The following is a 17,330-nucleotide window of genomic DNA, read 5'->3' as shown; positions in this document are numbered from 1 at the left end:
TGCGAGAGAAGGGTGAGTTATGCAGTTTGTCACTGGTGTCTCAGGTTTTTAGGTTTTAAAGCAGCACAGGCATGAGGAGCCAGTCTAGTTCAATTCCATCAGCTGTTTACAGCCAAGTACCTCCAACTTACTATGACAAGCTGACTTAGGAAAAAGTAGGCTTCCATTTTCCATTAAGAAGGCCAGACAAGATGTGGGGCATGGTTGGCTCATGCCTGTAATCCTAGCTACTCAGGAGGCCAAGATCTGAGGATCAAGGTTCAAAGCCAGCCGGGGCACAAAAGGACCTGAGACTCTTATCTCCATTTCACCTCTAGAAAATGGGAAGTGGGGCTTGGCTCTAGGGTAGGGCAGTAGCCTTGAGCTGAAGAGCTCAGGGACAGTGCCCAGGCTGAATTCAAGCCCCATAACCCTTCCCCCCCCAAAAAAATAAGCCAGACAAGGGGCTGGGAGTTTGGCCTAATGGTAGAGTGCTTTCCTATCATGCACGAAGACCTAGGTTTAGTTCCTCGGTACCACATACATATAAAAAAGTCAGACTCAAATGGTAGAGTTCTAGGCTTAAGAAAGTCCAAGGACAGTGCTCAGACCCTGAGCTCAAGGCCCAGGACTGGCCAAAAAAAAAAAAAAAAGGCCAGACAAAAGCCAACCATGGTGGCACACATCTATAATCCCAGCACTTGGGACACCTGAGACATTTTAAGGCCAGCCCTAGACTACATAATGAGACCCTATCTCAAAAGTGGGGAGGTTGGGGAAAGACCTAGACAAATTCAAAGCTATAAAGAGATCTGTTTTCTTTCAAGACCAGAATGGCTTTCCTTGCTTCTAAAGAACTGGATGGAATAGAAGAAAAGCAAGCTCCTGGCCTCGGGAGCTGTTCCCCACTGTCCCCAGCACAGACCAGGCTCCCGGGGGCAGTCATCCGACTCTGGCCCCTGGGACTGGTACTGGCCAACTCAGGTGTGGGTGTGCGAGGCTTTCAGAGGAAGCTAGTGGTCTGTGCTTGCCTCCACCTTCCCTCAAGCAGCCCTAGTAACTACAACGTCCAGACAGCACAACAAGACCAGGCTGGTGTCACATCCATCCGAGCACTGCCTCAGGTATGGTGTGTGATGGGATGATAGTCACCTGATCCCGTGAAACAATATTGCCCCACCACAGCTTCAGGTTGCCTACACTGGCAGGCAGCAAAGCTCAGGTGTCCAGGGGGACACAAGGCTAAGCTGGATCAGAGCCCTTTCCTGACTCTGCTGGATAAGCCCAAAGCCTGCCTGCCCCACCATCAGCTGAAGGAGTAATCTGTTTCCACTGTTACAACTGGGAACTAGGGACCTTGTAGAACCTTTTTATCTTTGGTCAGTCCTGGGGCTTGAACCCAAGGCAAGGGCGCTATTCTTGAGCCTCTCTGTGCTCAAGGCTAGCACTCTACCATTTGAGCCACAGCATCACTTCCAGCTTTTTCTGTTTATGTAGTACTGAGAAATCAAACCCAGAGCTTCATGCATGCTAACTAGGCAAGCACTAAGCCACATTCCCAGCCTCAGAGCCTTCATTTAAACAAACAATAACAAACCTGCCTCTAAATGTTTTGGCTCTGCTGCTGTGATACAGAGCCCACTGGCAAACAGGCTGTTCAGCCTATCTTCACGGCCAGACAAGTGGGCATGAGGAAGCTCCCCTGAGGGTGGCAGCAGAAGTAGAATGGCACTAACAACTGTGAACGTCAGTCTTTTTAAAAACCTATTTTGATTTAAAAAAAAAAAAATAGGTATGGTGATCATTTGTGTCCTCAAATAATACTAAATCTGTCATCGGAATTTTCTCAAGTTTGATTACTTGGTTATTTTTCAACTAAGGAAACAAGCAAATAAGTCAATCATCATAAGTCCTCTGTATTATAAGCAGCTGGGGCCAGGCAGACAACCAGCACACTCTGGAAGTCACTGTAGCGAAGGAAGGTGACAGGTGTAGCATGTGGAGGCAGCCCCTCCAGATATGGGCCCTGGCTCTGTCCCATTCACTGGCTGACCTGGTGATGGCATGTCACTCACCTCTGAGCCTCCTTTTGGTAGTCATCCAGTACCTGGGTACAGTGAGTGACATTGACCAAGAAGCCGACCACTGGTGACTCGTGCCTGTAATCCTAGCTTCTCAAGAGGCTGAGATATGAGGGTCGCAGTTCAAAGAAAGCCTGGGCACAAAAGTCTGTGAGACTCTTATCTCCAGTTAATCACCAGAAAACCAGAGCTGTGGCTCAAGTGGTAGAGTGCTAACCTTGAGCTGAAGAGCTCAGAGACAGCGCCCAGGCCCAGAGTTCAAGCCCCATTACTGATTAAAAAGAAAAAAGTGACAAGAAAACAGTTGCCACCAGAGGAATTGCTGAGTAAAGCTGAGTAAGATCTCACATGAAAGTACATGGGCTAACAAAAAAATGTAAATGATAATCTGGCTATCAACAGCCATAGGAATGAGATGTCTCACACTGAATGGATGTGAAACTTGGTATCTTAATACTACATTGGACTGCAAGTGTTTAGAATCAGAAACCACAACATTAACTAGCTGGACACTCGTGCCTATAATCCAGCTATTGAGTGATATCTTCAGATCATGGTTCACAGCCAGCCCAGGCAAATCCATGAGACTTTTAATTCTAACTGATTAGCTACGTCTACACTTCCATCTTTTTGCTAAAGTAGTAGAGTCCCAGCCTTGAGCATAAAAGCTAAGAGACACAGCCCAGGCCCTGAGTTCAAGCCCCAGTACCAAGAAAGGAAGAGGGAAGGAATGAACATGAACTCAGTCCTACAGCCAGCACCTCTCCACACCTCGTATTTCTACCCTTCCCCGGGTGCCGAAGCTAAGTGACACCTCATTCCTCACTCCTGTCATTCTTTCTCTAGGGCTCGGTCAAGTTTCACTGCAGAAAGTCTCCACTTCAGTATGCTGACATCTGCCCTGAACCTTCACCCTGTACGGTTACAGGTTTTAATCAGATTCTGCTAGAAAGACACAAGTTGATCCATGGGTGACCTCGTTTCACCTACCTGGCTGAGTGATCTTTAATGCCTTTGTTTCTATAAGGCCTTTTCTTGCCAGCTGCCTTGCCAAAGACATTTGATTAGCACCCAAGTGCCAAACAGTCCTCAAGGCAACTCCAAATGCATGCCATACAACAGATCCAGTCTGCAAGCCAGGGCTCCAAAGCCAGTGTACCAGCCCACCAAGCACCGAAGGGTGCCAGGGTTGGTAGTCACCATGCCAGGATTAGGTCCACAGAGACCTTCCCATTTCACCACCTTAACAGATCACTCAGCTGGAGACTGTTACACTGTGGAGCGGTTACCCACAAGCACTTTAAAAGAAAACAGGCAGGGTCAACCTACAGATGGCTCTAAAGTCTTAGCTGAGGAAAACTACTTGACATTTAGTTGGGGGGAGGCGATATTTAATAAGTTCTTGATTTATTTAATATGATTTGAAACAAGATTAGGAATGAAGGACAATGCAGTGTACAAGAGAACTACATCTTTTAGTAACACCGATCCAGTTTTTAACTGAAATGGATGAAAACCTGATATTTATGTATATCCAAACTGTGCAAAAAATAAAAATAAAAAACCAACCTTACTTGAATATCAAGTATCTTCTTCATAAAGGATGGGCACTTTGAGCATCGGTGGATCTGAAGCATCCGCCTCGCAGACACATGGATGGAGGCCAAGGCTGCCTGGGGACCCACAACCCAGCCTCCAGGGAGAAGAACCACAAGTACTAGGAGTGAAGCACATGCTTGGGCAAGGAATACAGGGCTTCATTTTATGAGTCCTCGCTGTGGGACGGCTCCACGATGCTTAAACAGCAGTCTGCAAACTCCACAAACAAAGGCTCTTGCATATAGGTTCTCATCAGCTTTGCTTTGTTGTCCCCCTCATCAAGGCTGACCAGCAGCTGTCTAAGGTGGGGATTCATCAGTAAGCTTCTTAAAGTTGCAGATTCCCCTTGAAAAGTAAAAAGTTCAAGCAGAATCCTGAGAGATGGCTAAAAGCTAATGTTTCTAATATAATAAACTATCAAGAAATTGTATCCCCTTAACCTTTGTTTGGAACAGGTAGACTTTTTTCCTTATTATGGCTTAAACAATATAGTAAAATATTTACATAGTAAACTCAAAAGTTGATGTTAAAATATATTCATAGGTTATATGCAAATCAAAATACCAACACCATTTTATAAGCAACTTGAGCAGGCTGGGGGACAGGAGGGTGGATGCTGGAATCCTTTCCCAGGCCAAAGAGCTGACAACTGGCAAATAAACCCTACTGCTTCATTGAGAACTATGTGAAATCAGTATAGCAATATTTCAAGTTAGCAATAGAGTATTTCCAAGTAAGTTTTTTTTATGGCCGTGCCAGGATTTGAACTGAGCTTTGCACTTGCGAGGCAAAGCAAGGACTCTTACCTTAAGTTTGAGCCATGCCTCCAGCCCTGCAAGTTAAATCCAATTAACAGATTTGGGCTTATTAAATCTTTGTAACTTTTTATCATTTCAGCTATTTAAAAAGAAACTTCAGCCCAAATGTTAAGTGTACCTTTTGTGTCTAGATGAGCATTAAAGCTTCTCCATGAGAGAACCAGTTATATCAAGTCCTCTAATGTAAATGAACACCAATACCTTTCTGGGGACAGCCACAGCTCCCTTTTCAGTTTTTGGTGGTTAATTGGAGAGAAGAGTCTCATGGACTTGTCCTGTTCAGGCTAGCTTCAAACAAGATCCTCAGACCTCAGCCTCTTGAATAGTGAGAATTACCACCTACTAGGCTGCTTCTCCCTAAAAAACATCCAATCTTAGCCGGGTGTGGTGTGGCTCATGCCTGTAATCTAGGTACTCAGGAGACTGAGATCTGAGGATTACAGTTCAAAGCCAGCCCGGGCACTAAAGACTGAGACTCTTATCTCCAGTTAACACCTAGAAAACAGGAGGTGGGTCTGTGGCTCAGGGGTAGGGTGGTAGCCTTGAGCTGAAGAGCTCAGGGACAATGCCCAGGCCCAGAGTTCAAGCCCCATTACAAAAAAAAAAAAAGGATCCAATTTTGTGATGCCAGCCTACAGTTAGAGCTAGCCAGTAAATCAAATGCTAGATGTAAGGAATATATGTCTCTACCCTACAGATTTGCATGACAGAAGCAAATTACCATAAAATGGGGAATGGTCTATATATTACCAGTAAGTCCAAGGCACTATAAAAAGCCAGAAAAAGTGCTTAATTCTGAGAGAAGTAGTAGATCAAGAGTAGCTTAGCTAAGAACATTTGAATCACATCTGCAAGATCAGTAGGATTCTGGGAAGGAATGGTGTGGGTGTTATGGGCAGGTTGGGAAGGAGGAAAACTTAAATGTTTATAAAATTGTGTTGCTAGAGAAAGGCACTTGAAAATTATTTGAGGAAAAAAAAAAATGGAATTGAGGCTTGGTAGATAGCCTCATAGAGCATGCATGAGTCCCCGGACTGGATCCTCAGCACTGAGGTTAGGGAATGGCAGTGAAGACGTGGCTCAAGCCCCAGTACTGACACAAAGAGAAAGCACAGTACACACTTACCTAAATTCTTTAAGCTCTGCAAAGAAACTCTGTCTTGCTCCTCATCACTGTTGAGAAAATCAGCCACACAGTCATCATCTGAAGAATACAAGGCACAAGCAATGGCTCAGGATTCTGGGGGTTTTTTTTGTTTTTGTTATTCATCATGGGACTTGAACTCAGGGCCTGGGCACCATACTGCACTCACTCATGGCAAGTGCTCTACCACTTTGAGACACAGCACTTTGTCTCATTTTCTAGTAGTTAATTGGAGAGAGGTCTCACAGACTTCCCCTGCCCAGGCTGGCTTTAACTATGATTTTCAGATCAGCCTCCTGAGTAGCTAGGATTACAGACATGAACCACTGGCACCTGCCCTAGACTGTAATTTTATAGTTACAAAAAAACAAAAGTAACATCTGCTCTAAAATTCACAATCACACTAATATTTTCTTGTACAAAATGGAAGAGGCAAGAATTGGTGGTTCAACCAGGCTCCATGCCTGTAATCCTAGCTATTTAAGAGGCTAAGATCTGAGGGTCATGGTTCAAAACCAGCCTGGGCAAATAGTCCATGAGCCTCTTATGTCCAGCTAATGTGAGGGGGCCGGGAGTTTGGCCTAGTGGTTAAAGTGCTTGCCTAGCATGCAGGAAGACCAGGGTTCGATTCCTTAGTATCACATACATACAAAAAAAAAAGCCGGAAGTGGTGCTGAGGCTCAAGTGGTAGAGCTCTAGCCTTGAGAAAGTCCAAGGACAGTGCTCAGGCCCTGAGCTCAAGCCCAGGACTGGCAAAAAAAAAAAAAACTTACGTGAAGCTGTAGCGCAAGAAGTAGAGTGAAAAAGCTAAGGGAGCCTATGCCAACCATGAAGTTGAGCCTACTCTAACCTGAATTTAAGCCTTAGTATGAGCACTAAAAAAAAAAAAAAAGTGACATCACTAATACCAATTCTTTATTCTTGTGTTCACACTTCCCATTGCCCTGTGGTCTTTGAGATGGAGTCTGGAATTGCAGGTCTTACTGCTCTTCCTCCTATCACGTTGGTGATGGGCCAGGGAACTGGGTGCTCTGTAAAAACCTGCCAAACACTCCCCTGTGCTTTTAGCACAGACAGAAAATTATTGGCACTGACTGAACCTACCCAGGAAGTTTGTCCAATGGCAAATGAACCATCTTCAGTACCTCTTTAATGACACCAAGAGGGACTGCTTGCAAAGCCTGGTACAATGCAGACTACCAGGAGATACTAGGGGAACAGCATGGACGGATAGGATGGCATGGCATGGCATGGCATGGCATGGGATGGGATAGCAGCAGACTAGCTCAGCAAGGCCTCATCGGGGAAACCCACAGTGATGGCTAAAAGAGGCTCTTGCCACAGAGTCCACTGCAAACCCACAGGCCATGTCCATGACCTCTCTCTCTGCCTCCTGTCTGCTTCCTCTCAACACTAGAGGCTTCAAGCTGCTCTCGAGGCAGCCACTTCCAAATAAAGCCATCCTTCTGCACTCCTTGTCCAGCCCACTTTCTTTCCACCCTCTTATTTTCTGAAACCCTTTTGAGTCTTGTGTGTTTGAAAGCAACAGCAGGGCTGGGAATGTAAGAATGAATGCATGAGGCCCTGGGCTCAATTCCTCAGTCCCACATAAACAAAATTAAAAGTGAAAGCCACAACCTACTTTTGTTTTCCTCAGGCTTTGTGGTTTTTACAGGAGCTGCTGATCTTTTCTCAATGGGATGAGTTTCAGGATTGCACTGCTCTGAAATGGACACAAATCTCAGGCATGAATCCCTCCTTTCAAGCAACAAGGATGCCCCTTCCCACCAAGCCAAACGGAAGCTTATGTATCAGGGACAGATGGATGGGAAATAGGGAATGATCAAAGTAAGGGACAGAAAAAGGAAAATCAAGAGCAACACTTAGTCTGAAAGAGGATGAGGATACCGGGCTTTTGTCCCCATCTTCCCTTCTTTTGCCTAATCTCATAGGATTTTTCATTATGGATTAAGTGGCACAGGGACTTCAATGAGCACCTCATGATCTTTTCAGCACATTTGCAAGCTGGAGGCATGGCTCAAATGGCAAAGCACTAGCCAAGGAAACAAGTTCAGCAAGTTCCAGGTCCTGAGTTCAGGGCAAGGAGCATGGCCTGGTGGTAGAGTGCTTGCCTAGCATTCATGAAGCTCTGGGTTCAATTCCTTGGTACCACGTACACAGAAAAAGCCAGAAGTGGTACTGTGGCTCAAGTGGTAGAGCACTAGGCCTTGAGAAAGCCCAAGGAAAGTGCCCAGACCCTGAGTTCAAACCCCAGGACTGGTTAAAAAAAAAAATAGATGAGGGACAGGGGTGGAGGGAGGGAAATGGGGATCAAGACATGAGAAAGGGTATCAATGTTTGTGAAGTAATGCATCTTCTATCTGGTGAATATAATGTAACCCTTCTATTAATTACAATAAAAATATATGAGGAGGGCCAGGAGTTTGGCCTAGTGGTTAAAGTGCTTGCCTAGCATGCACAAAGACCCAGGTTCGATTCCATAGTACCACATACATAGAAAAAAGCCAGAAGTGGTGCTGAGGCTCAAGTGGTAGAGCTCTAGTCTTGAGAAAGTCCAAGGACAGTGCTCAAGCCCTGAGCTCAAGCCCAAGACTGGCAAAAAAAAAAAAAATAAATAAATAAATAAATATATATATATATATATATATATATATATATGGAAAAAAACCAAAGTCCTGAGTTCAAGGCCCAGTACTGGCAAATAATAATCACAAACAACTCAATGATCAGACACCACATCTGTATGTACTATGCCAACCAAGAGGGCTGGCCCAGCAAAAACTTGGTTCTCAAGAAGAAGCAAGAGCAAAAGAATGTCACTTCTAGGGCCTCAAGAAAAGCTCAATTACCATGCAGATCTTTACTGTTGCATCATGATCTCCCATACCACAGGATCTGCATTTGACCCCAAGCACCCATTATCAATAGTACCCCCATGGGACAATGTCTCCCTAGGGAACACTGCCCTCTATGCCGGTGAGCCATGGAGATTTTGAACTCAGGACCCCAGGTTCTTGCTAAGCTTTTCTGATTAAGACTGATACTCTTTGGACTGGGTGCATAACCTAGTGGTAGAGTGCTCATCACGCACACATGAAGCCCTGGGTTCAATTACTCAGTACCACATACACAGAAAAGGCTGGAAGTGGTGCTGTGGCTAAAGTGGCAAGAGCACCAGCCTTAAGCAAAAAATGTTTCCAAGGACAACGCCCAGGCCCTGAGTTCAAGCCCCAGGACTGGCCAAAAAAAAAGCATGATACTCTTCCATTTAAGCCTGATACTTTTCCATTTAAACCACACCTTCACCTCTCTTTTTGCTAGTCAACTGGAGATAAAGAGTGTCAAGGACTTTTCTGCTCAGGCTGGCTTCGAACTATGAAAGATTTCAGCTTCCTAAGTAGCTGGGGTTACAGGTGTGAGCCACTAACATTAGTCCACTGGAGTTTTCAACAAGGGATGGAATAGCTCGAATTCATATTTCTAGAAAAATCACCCCAGCAGCAATAGAGGCACAAGGGGAAGAGCAACTTGATGCACTAGAGTTACTAAAGGCACTCCATAGGGCTGCAGGTAAGAAGTTTGATTTTTTTAAATTGTTTTGTTTTGTTCTTGCCAGTCCTGGCGCTTGAACTCAGGTCTGGGCACTGTCCCTGAGCTGCTTTGGCTCAAGGCTGGTACTCTACCACTTCCTGTTCAAGATGGTTAGTTGAAGCCAAGTCTCCAGGACTCCCCTGCCGGGCTGGCGTCTAACGTGATCCTTCTGATCTCCGCCTCCTGAGTAGCTAGGATTAAAGATGTGAGCCAACAGAGCCAGGCATTTATCTTACTACTTGGTTTTCAGACAGTGGCCTGGGGCTGCGGGGATTGAGGGCTGAGGACGCGGCGGGACAGGCAGGAAGGGCAGGAGGGCTGCGGGGCTCGGAAGGGACCCCCGAGGCACGGGTAGAGTTCCTCCACCCCCCCCCCGTCCCCGAGGACGGTGGGGGCGTGGAGCTGCCACGCGCGACGCGGCCGGGGCGGGTCCGCCGCCCGGGGCCGAGGCGAGGCCTTACCTTTGTGCTTCTGGAAGCAGGTCACGGAGCAGCTGCAACGACAGAGACCGCGTAAGCGCGGGGCCCCCGCCCGCCCCCATCCCCGACCCGGCCTCCCGCCACTCACTAGGGCACGCGGCAGGCCGGGCAGCGGTACTTGGGCTTCTCCAAGCAGATCACGCAGACCGCAGTGTGACACCGGAGCGAGGTCATGGCGCGGCACCACGCGCCGGCTCCGCGCGACAGCAGACGCGCGTCAGCGCCGGGCACGCCCGCCCATTTGAGTGAGGAACAAGAGCCAATCAGCGCGGGGCACGCCCGCTCATTTGAGTACGACACCAGAGCCAATCAGCGCCCGGCACTTAAGGAAAGTCCAAAGCAATCAATCAATCCTGCTGAGGACTTTGAGGTTTGGTCAGACCTCAAAAGTAGAGCGCCGATACCCTCAATGGATCTCAGGTAGCTGTGGTCTGGGGGGCTTCTGTTGTTGTTGTTGTTTGTTTGGGACTTGAACTCTAGGTGTGGCGTTGTCCCTGAGCTCTTGAAGGCTACGCCCTACCCCTCGAGCTGTGGTTAATTGGAGGTAAGAGTCTCAGGGACTTTAGTGCCCGGGCCAGCTTTGAACCTTGATCCTCAGATTAGCCATCCTAGCTAATCCCAGTTAGGATTATGGGCGTGAGCCACGGCGCCTGGTGCTTTTTTGGTTTTCTTTGTTTTTCTGATCTTTGTCCCTGTCCTTATGTAGCTCTGTGTGACTTGCTTCTCCTCAGGTGTGTTGCTATAGGATTTCCTGAATCTCATAACATTGAATTAGAAAAGACATTGAATTTTCCCACTCGTCCAGTCTTCTTTTCTATTCTTTTCTTTCTTTTTTTTTGGCCAGTCCTGGGCTTAAGCTCAGGGTCTGAGCACTGTCCTTGGACTTTCTCAAGGCTAGAGCTCTACCACTGGAGCCTCAGCACCACTTCTGGCTTTTTTTCTATGTATGTGGTACCAAGGAATTGAACTCAGGTCTTCCTGCATGCTAGGCAAGCATTAGGCCAAACTCACGAATTCTTTTTTGTGTGTGTGTGCCACTCTTCCGCCTTGAACTCAAGGCCTGAGCACTGTCCTTGGACTTTCTCAAGGCTAGCACTCTGCCACTTGAGCCACAGCACCACTTCCTGCTTTTTTCTACATATGTGGTACCGAGGAGTTGAACCCAGGTCTTCCTGTGCACTAGGCAAGCACTCTACCACTAGGCCAAACTCACGGCCTCATCCAATCTTCTTATCTTTGGCAAATGAAAAATTCAGATACTAGCCAACACAAAATAGGGTGGCTCATATGGCACACAAGGGCCTTGACCTGCCCTTAACTGATTTAGCCACTTTTTCTAGAGGAAAGACCTTTTTTTTTCTTTTCTTTCTTTCTTTTTTGACAGTCCTGGGGCTTGAACTCAAGGCCTGAGCACTGTCCTTGGGCTTTCTCAAGGCTAATGCTCTACCACTTGAGCCACAGCACCACTTCCTGCTTTTTTCTATATAAGTGGTACAGGCTTCATGCATGCTAAGGGAGCACTCTACCACTGCACTGTGCTCCCAGCCCCTCTCTTTTTTTAAAGACAGTCTCCCAGGTAACTCAAGCTGGTCTTGAACCCACAATCATCCTGCCTCCACCTCCTGAATGTGGATTACAATATGTGTCACTATGCCCAGAGAAGGAAATGTCTTGAGGAATAGCCACTCACAAATGAGCTCCCTACTGTGATTCCTGTACTGCCCGTTTGCTGTTGACTTCCAGAGGTCAGAGCTGGGAATATGGCTTAGTGGTAGAGTGCTTGCCTAGCACACATGAAGTCCTGTGTTCGATTCCTCAGTATCACATACACAGAAAAGGCCAGAATTGGTGCTATGGCTCAAGTGGTAGAGCAGTAGCCTTGAGCACAGAAAGGCTCAGGGACAGAGCCCAGGACCTGAGTTCAAGCCCCAGGACCAGCAAAAAAAAAAAAAAAAGTTTAAATAAAAATAAAGAGAAGATAATGGACAGATACAGTGATTCACAGTTATAATCCTAGCTATTCAGAAGGTGGAGACCTAGCAGTTGGAGATTTGAGGTCGGCAGAGCAAAAAGTCAATGAAACCCTATCTCAATCTATAAGCCATCCCAGCTACTTTGGAGGGTATGGATAGAAAGATTCTGGTCACTGAGTGTGGTGACTCACGCCTGTAATCCTAGCTACTCAGCAGGCTGAAATCTGAGGATCAAGGTTCAAAGCCGGCCCAGGCACAAAAGGACCTGAGACTTATCTCCAGTTAACCTCTAGAAAAATGGAAAATAGGGCTTGGCTCAAGGGTAGGGTGGTAGCCTTGAGCTGAAGAGCTCAGGGACAGCGCCCAGGCCGAGTTCAAGACCCACAAAAATAAAAAATAAAAAAGGATTCTGGTCTGCAGCTTTGAGCCAACACAATGACTTTACTTTGAAAAATAGCTGAAGCCAAAGAAGTGGTTGGGAAGTTGAGCTGTAGCTCACGTGACAGCATTTGTCTCCTAGGAGCAGAGCAAAACACTCTTCCAAGTCCACAGCCCTTGGTAATCAGGAGTGTGGCCTGGTGGTAGAGTGCGTGCTAGAAAACCGGTTGAGTGTTGGTTCCAGAACCTCCGCTCCGCTCCCCCTGGGTGGGAGATCTGAGGCGCCCAGGCCCCTTCCCTGTCTGGCCGCGGCAAGGCCGCAGGCCGCGCAGGCCGCCTCTTCTCCACCCAGCACCCATCCAGAGCCCCAGACGAGCGCTCCCAGACCCCGTCGCCGGCGGTGCCTCAAGCGTCCCTGAAGGTCCAGGCTATCTGAGAAGGCCAAGCAAGGCCAGCGGCTCGTCCGGGGCCCCAGTGGGCCCTTGGTGGCACTGGTCGAAATCCACCCCCAGGGCCAGGAGTCTGGCCTCGTGGTGGAGAGCTTGCCTAGCGCGCACGAAGACCTGGGTTCAACTCCCCAGTGCCACATGCATAGAAAAACGCAGGAGGTGGTGCGGAGGCTCAAGTGGCGGAGCTCCAGCCTTGACAAAGCCCAGGACGGGGCTCAGGCCCTGAGCTCCAGGATGGCAGGAGGGGGGAGGAGGAGGAGGAGAAAAGGGGGGAAATAGCGGCTCCCTGTGCGGTGGCTGACCACGGACCTCTGCAGCTGTGTCCCGTGGGTGGGGGACAAAGGCCGCGGCCCCCGCGAGGGTGTCCGCCCGCGCTGACTCCCCGCCCGCAGTCCTGGGCCCCGCTGGGCCCCGCGCCCACCACGTGCAGGCAGGAAGGGATCTGCGGCCCGCAGACCAGCACGCCGAGCCGCCCGCGGCAGCCCCTGGGAGCCCCGGCTCGCTCCCCGGCGGGTCCAGCGAGGCCGCCGGGCCGCCCGGCCCAGCGGCGGAGCCCCCGCCAGAGGGCGCCGCGGGCCCAGCCCCGCAGACACCCGCGCGCCCACGGCCCGAGCTCCGCCGGGCGGGGACGGTGGGCTGGGTCTCTCCCGGGGAAAAGGGGCGCATGCACCGAAGTGGACACCCAGGCGCCATGGCTTTTCCGGGGCTCCCAGGGCTATCCCCGCCCCTAATTATCTCCAACTGAGAGGAAGGGGGGAGGGGAGGGGGACAGGGGGGAGAGGGGGAGAGGGGGAGGAGGGGAGAGGGGGAGAGGGGGGAGGGAAGAGAAACAGAGACAGAAACAGAGAGACGGAGACAGAGAGACAGAGAGACAGAGACAGAGACAGAGAGACAGAGACAGAGAGAGACAGAGACAGAGACAGAGAGACGGAGAGACAGAGAGACAGAGACAGAGACGGAGAGACAGAGACGGAGAGACAGAGACAGAGAGAGACAGAGACAGAGAGACAGAGAGACAGAGAGAGACAGAGACAGAGAGAGACAGAGAGGCTCAAGTGGTAAAATACTAACCCTGAGAGAGGGAAAAAACCCTCAAGGAAAGTACCCAGGCCCTGAATTCAAGCCCCTAGGCTGGCACGAAAAGAAAAAAAGAAAGAAGTTGTACCCATCCTCCAGCTCTGGACAATGATGGGTGATATGACACGCAGTCGTTTCCACGCTGTGAAGGAGCTCAAGAACTGAATCCCCCCTCACAGAGGTGTTGGGAAAACAGACAAGAGGAGCACTTGGATTACTGGATCATCTCACACCTTCTGAGCTTCCATATCTCCCAGCTTAAATTCCCTGGGACACATTCAGGCGGTGTGAAACAGACCTCTACATGTGTCCCCAAAGTTATTCTCAGAGATAATTACATTATGTGGGGCTATGACTTAATGAATGGGTTCATTATTTGATCTGTGAGGCCAGAAGGGTAGGAGGGGTCTAAAGGTCAAGCAGTGAGTGTTTTGCCCTGAACCTATCTTCTCTTTCTCTGGCTCCTAGATACCATGCCAAGAACTGCTCTGCTCTGCTATTCCTCCAGGCCGTTAATGGAAACTGAGCCAAAATAAATAAATCATCCTTTCCAGTAGTTACCTCTGTTATTTTGGTCAAAAACACATTGCTGAGCTGGTAGCTAGGAGACTGGCAGGTTTTACAGAGCAGAGTAGGAAACTGCCTGCCAGTCATGGAGCTGGAGACTTGTAGGGCAAGTGGGTCAGGACAAGGGTTGTAAAATTCAGAATTTGTCCTGTGCCAAGGACAGGTAGAAACAAAGTTCGGGACATGTGTTAAATTGAAATGAGCCAACCAACTTGTGTCTGTCTTCCTTCCTTTCTGTATGTTTGGAAACTGCGTCAAGCAAACTTAAGAAGAGAAAGGAGACAGACTTCAGCAGACTAGAATAGGTTTACATCTACTGCACAGGGACTCCATGGAACACAGTGCTGGAGAGGCATGGAGCAGGGAACTTGAGGGGTGTTAAGGTTCCCTACATTCTGAGATCCTTCTCTGGAATTTCTTTGTTCTGTCCTGCTGGAGATTTATTGTCTGAATTGTCCAGTTTGGTGTTTACCACGTAAACAGCCCTGTTGGGGTTTTATGGTAGTGGTATCCTCCTGACACCAACAGTCCTGCACTTTCAGATAAGACCAGACCTGGGCCTTCAGATAAGGTAAGGGATGAAGTTTCCTCAGGACCAGGGGGGCTCCACGGGGGAGGGGAGGGTGATCCATGGGCCAAGGGCGTAACATGGAGTTATGAGAGCAAAGCAGATTCCCATCACTCTAGAACAAAAAGAGTGGGTTTTTTCATTCTTGTTCGTTTGTCTATCGTGGGGCTTGAACTCTGGGCCTGGGGGCTGTCGCTAAACTCTTCAGCTCAAGGCTAGCCTTCTACTGAAAGAGTGGTTTCTTTTGTCCGCCCCTCCTCATGTAACTCTGTTACCACAATATTCAAGTTGAACACACAGATTTTTGACTTCTTGGAGTACTGTGTCCCCAGAAGTCCTAGCAGAGTCATCAAATGCGCTCTGTCCACCCCCCCCAGCTCTGCCCCACTGTCCAGATTTGTTGGCACAGGGGCAGGAGCACAGCGCTCTCCTGTCTAGATGTCAGAAGACATTCACAGACAAAGATGTCATAAAATGCTAGAGCATGCCAGGTGCCAGCAGCACCTGTAACCCTAGCTATCCTAGTGGAGAGCAGAGGATTGTGGTCTTTGAGACCAGCCCAGGCAGATGAAGACCCCAGAACTTTTATCTCCAACTAAACAGTAAAAAGCAGGAAGCAGAGGCATGGTTCAAGTTGTAAAACACCAGCTGTAAGGAAAAAGCTGAGTTAGAGCAAGCAGGAGGCCCTTAGTACAATACAGGGAAATGTCCTGGAGCGCGGTGGGGGCAGGGCAGAGCTGCCTCCTGACCAACTGGGCTCCTTGGGCTTGGCTCGTACATCATGTTTATACAATAGCCACCAAGAGACCCCGGTTCCCCAGGAGAGTCTGTCTCCTTGCCCACCCTCCGATCATCTTCAGCATTCTTCTTATTTCCATGGGAACAGATCCAAGTGGAATGCCAATAAACAGGAAGGTGGTGACCCCAAAATCCTTTTCCCAAGCCTTTTCTGGCTTGGAACCAAGCACTTTATATGCACCCCCCCCCCTTTTTTTTTTGGCCAGTCCTGCGGCTTGAACTCAGAGCCTGGGCACTGTCCTTGGACACTTTTTGCTCAAGGCTAGTGCCCTGCCACTTGAGCCGCAGTGCCACTTCTGGCTTTTTCTGTGTATGTAGTACTGAGGAATTGAACCCAGGGCTTCATATGAGCTAGACCAGCACTCTACCACTAAGCCACACTCTCAGCCTGTGCACTAGCTTTTTAATGCATCAGTCATCTTTTCAGAGGGGGTACTGAGGCATGGAGTGGTGGTCAGAGTGACACTTTGCTCCTTCTGCATTATGCTCTGTTGGTGGGTGTGGAGGTGGGGAGCGAGCCTGGGTGTTAAATAACAACCTCAAGTCAGAAATCTGCCCTTTGGCCAGCCTCCAGTCCTTTTCTGGGATGATTTTTGAGACAGAGCCTTTCATCTTGCCCAAGCATGTACCTGTCTGTGTACTTGAAGCTTCTCATTGTGCCTGGGATGCTGGAGTGGGTTGTGACACTATGCCCAAATTCTGCCTAATCTAGCCTGGAATCATGATCCTTCCTATCTTGGCCTCCCTCCCAAGTAGCTAGAATGATAGGCATGTGCCACCACACACAGCTCTGAGTTGAAACAGGGTCTTGGGAAACTTTCTGCCTGGGCTAGCCTCTGATCAAATCATAATCTTCCTGATCTCAGTCTCCCAATCCACTGGACTTCTAGGCACCCAGCGCCAACCATCTTCTCTAATGGCATGGTCTGTATGACTCTCAATTCGTGAGTCTAGCCCCACCAATGACTGCAGGGCCTGGGTTTGTGCCTGAGTATTTCCAGATCCCCAAGGGCTCAGAAGTGGGAGGGGAATGGGAGGGAGCACAGCTACCACCAGATGATGTGAGACTGGATTCTGTTCTGTTAGACACAGTCTAGGTGCAGGGGAGAAATATGGCCCACAGGCAGCTGATTACAGGCACTCCAATGTAAAAAGAGTAGCCCACATACCACTCCTGGGCATCTACCCTGAGCATCCTGACCCGGGAAATGATAAGGACACCTGCACAGCCATGTTCATCACTGCACTGTTGACAATTGCCAAATGATGGAAACAACCCAGATGCCCCATTACAGATGAATGGATACAAAAAATGTGGTACATATATAGAATGGAGTTCTACATAGCCACCAGACAAGATAAAATAAGACATTAGATCCAGGGCCGGGAGTTTGGCCTAGTGGTAGGTAGAGTGCTTGCCTAGCATGCACGAAGACCCGGGTTCGATTCCTTGGTACCCCACATACATAGCAAAAAGCCAGAAGTGGTGCTGAGGCTCAAAGGGTAGAGTGCTAGCCTTGAGAAAGTCCAAGGACAGTGCTCAAGCCCTGAGCCCAAGCCCAGGACTGGCAAAAAAAAAAAAAAAAAGACATTAGATCCAAATAGTACAAGAGCGATGACTCAATACTCAGCTACTCAAGGTCATTGACATGAACTTGGAGATATAACTATAACTACATGGACATTTAATCTATGATGGGATATATATTCTATAGACATATTGATATATAGATCGATATGTATCTATGACAAAAATCTCAGCTTAATTTTAATTTGGTTCTTAAATTTATGTACCAGTGATTTCATAT

General features: G+C 48.5%; 2 protein-coding genes across 6 annotated transcripts in view; one reads left to right on the top strand and one right to left on the bottom strand.

Annotated features, from left to right (window-relative positions):
* The window catches only part of Myo19 (myosin XIX), a 30,740-nt gene extending 27,101 nt beyond the window's left edge, over positions 1-3,639 (top strand). For all 4 annotated transcript variants that reach the window (XM_090351188.1, XM_090351190.1, XM_090351189.1 and 1 more), the window contains 2 exons: positions 807-1,103; positions 2,907-3,639. In XM_090351188.1, the coding sequence (XP_090207314.1) occupies positions 807-1,103; positions 2,907-3,035 (426 nt within the window). In that variant the 3' untranslated portion in view covers positions 3,036-3,639. The remainder of the gene's footprint in view (positions 1-806; positions 1,104-2,906) is intronic.
* Znhit3 (zinc finger HIT-type containing 3) lies at positions 3,495-13,870 on the bottom strand. Of its 2 annotated transcripts, XM_090351194.1 has the most exons (6): positions 13,823-13,870; positions 9,801-9,835; positions 9,695-9,726; positions 7,264-7,344; positions 5,604-5,681; positions 3,497-4,004 (listed from the first exon to the last, which is right to left on the bottom strand). In XM_090351194.1, exons 1-6 carry the CDS (start codon positions 13,865-13,867, stop codon positions 3,823-3,825), a joined length of 453 nt encoding a protein of 150 aa, XP_090207320.1. In that variant the 5' UTR covers positions 13,868-13,870; the 3' UTR covers positions 3,497-3,822. The 2 variants fall into 2 exon arrangements, with proteins under 2 accessions (XP_090207319.1, XP_090207320.1); XM_090351193.1 differs by lacking the exon at positions 13,823-13,870 and having other exon boundaries at positions 3,495-4,004; positions 9,801-9,886.
* Positions 13,871-17,330: the final 3,460 nt, after the last annotated feature.

Source organism: Megascapheus bottae, chromosome 17, assembly GCF_031878675.1.
Source record: "Megascapheus bottae isolate mThoBot1 chromosome 17, mThoBot2.hap1, whole genome shotgun sequence".
Classification (NCBI taxonomy): domain Eukaryota; kingdom Metazoa; phylum Chordata; class Mammalia; order Rodentia; family Geomyidae; genus Megascapheus; species Megascapheus bottae.
Note: the sequence above shows the minus strand (reverse complement) of the source record. Positions and strands in the feature narration are given on the sequence as shown.

Bases quoted from the DNA above. Each gene is read 5' to 3' on its own strand.
- Znhit3 (XM_090351193.1), bottom strand. From the start codon at position 9,886: ATGACCTCGCTCCGGTGTCACACTGCGGTCTGCGTGATCTGCTTGGAG. The intron at 7,345-9,694 runs GTAAGGCCTCGC...TGTCCATTTCAG, and splicing joins CTGCTTCCAGAAGCACAAAG to AGCAGTGCAATCCTGAAACT. The intron at 5,682-7,263 runs GTAGGTTGTGGC...TGTATTCTTCAG, and splicing joins AAAGCCTGAGGAAAACAAAA to ATGATGACTGTGTGGCTGAT.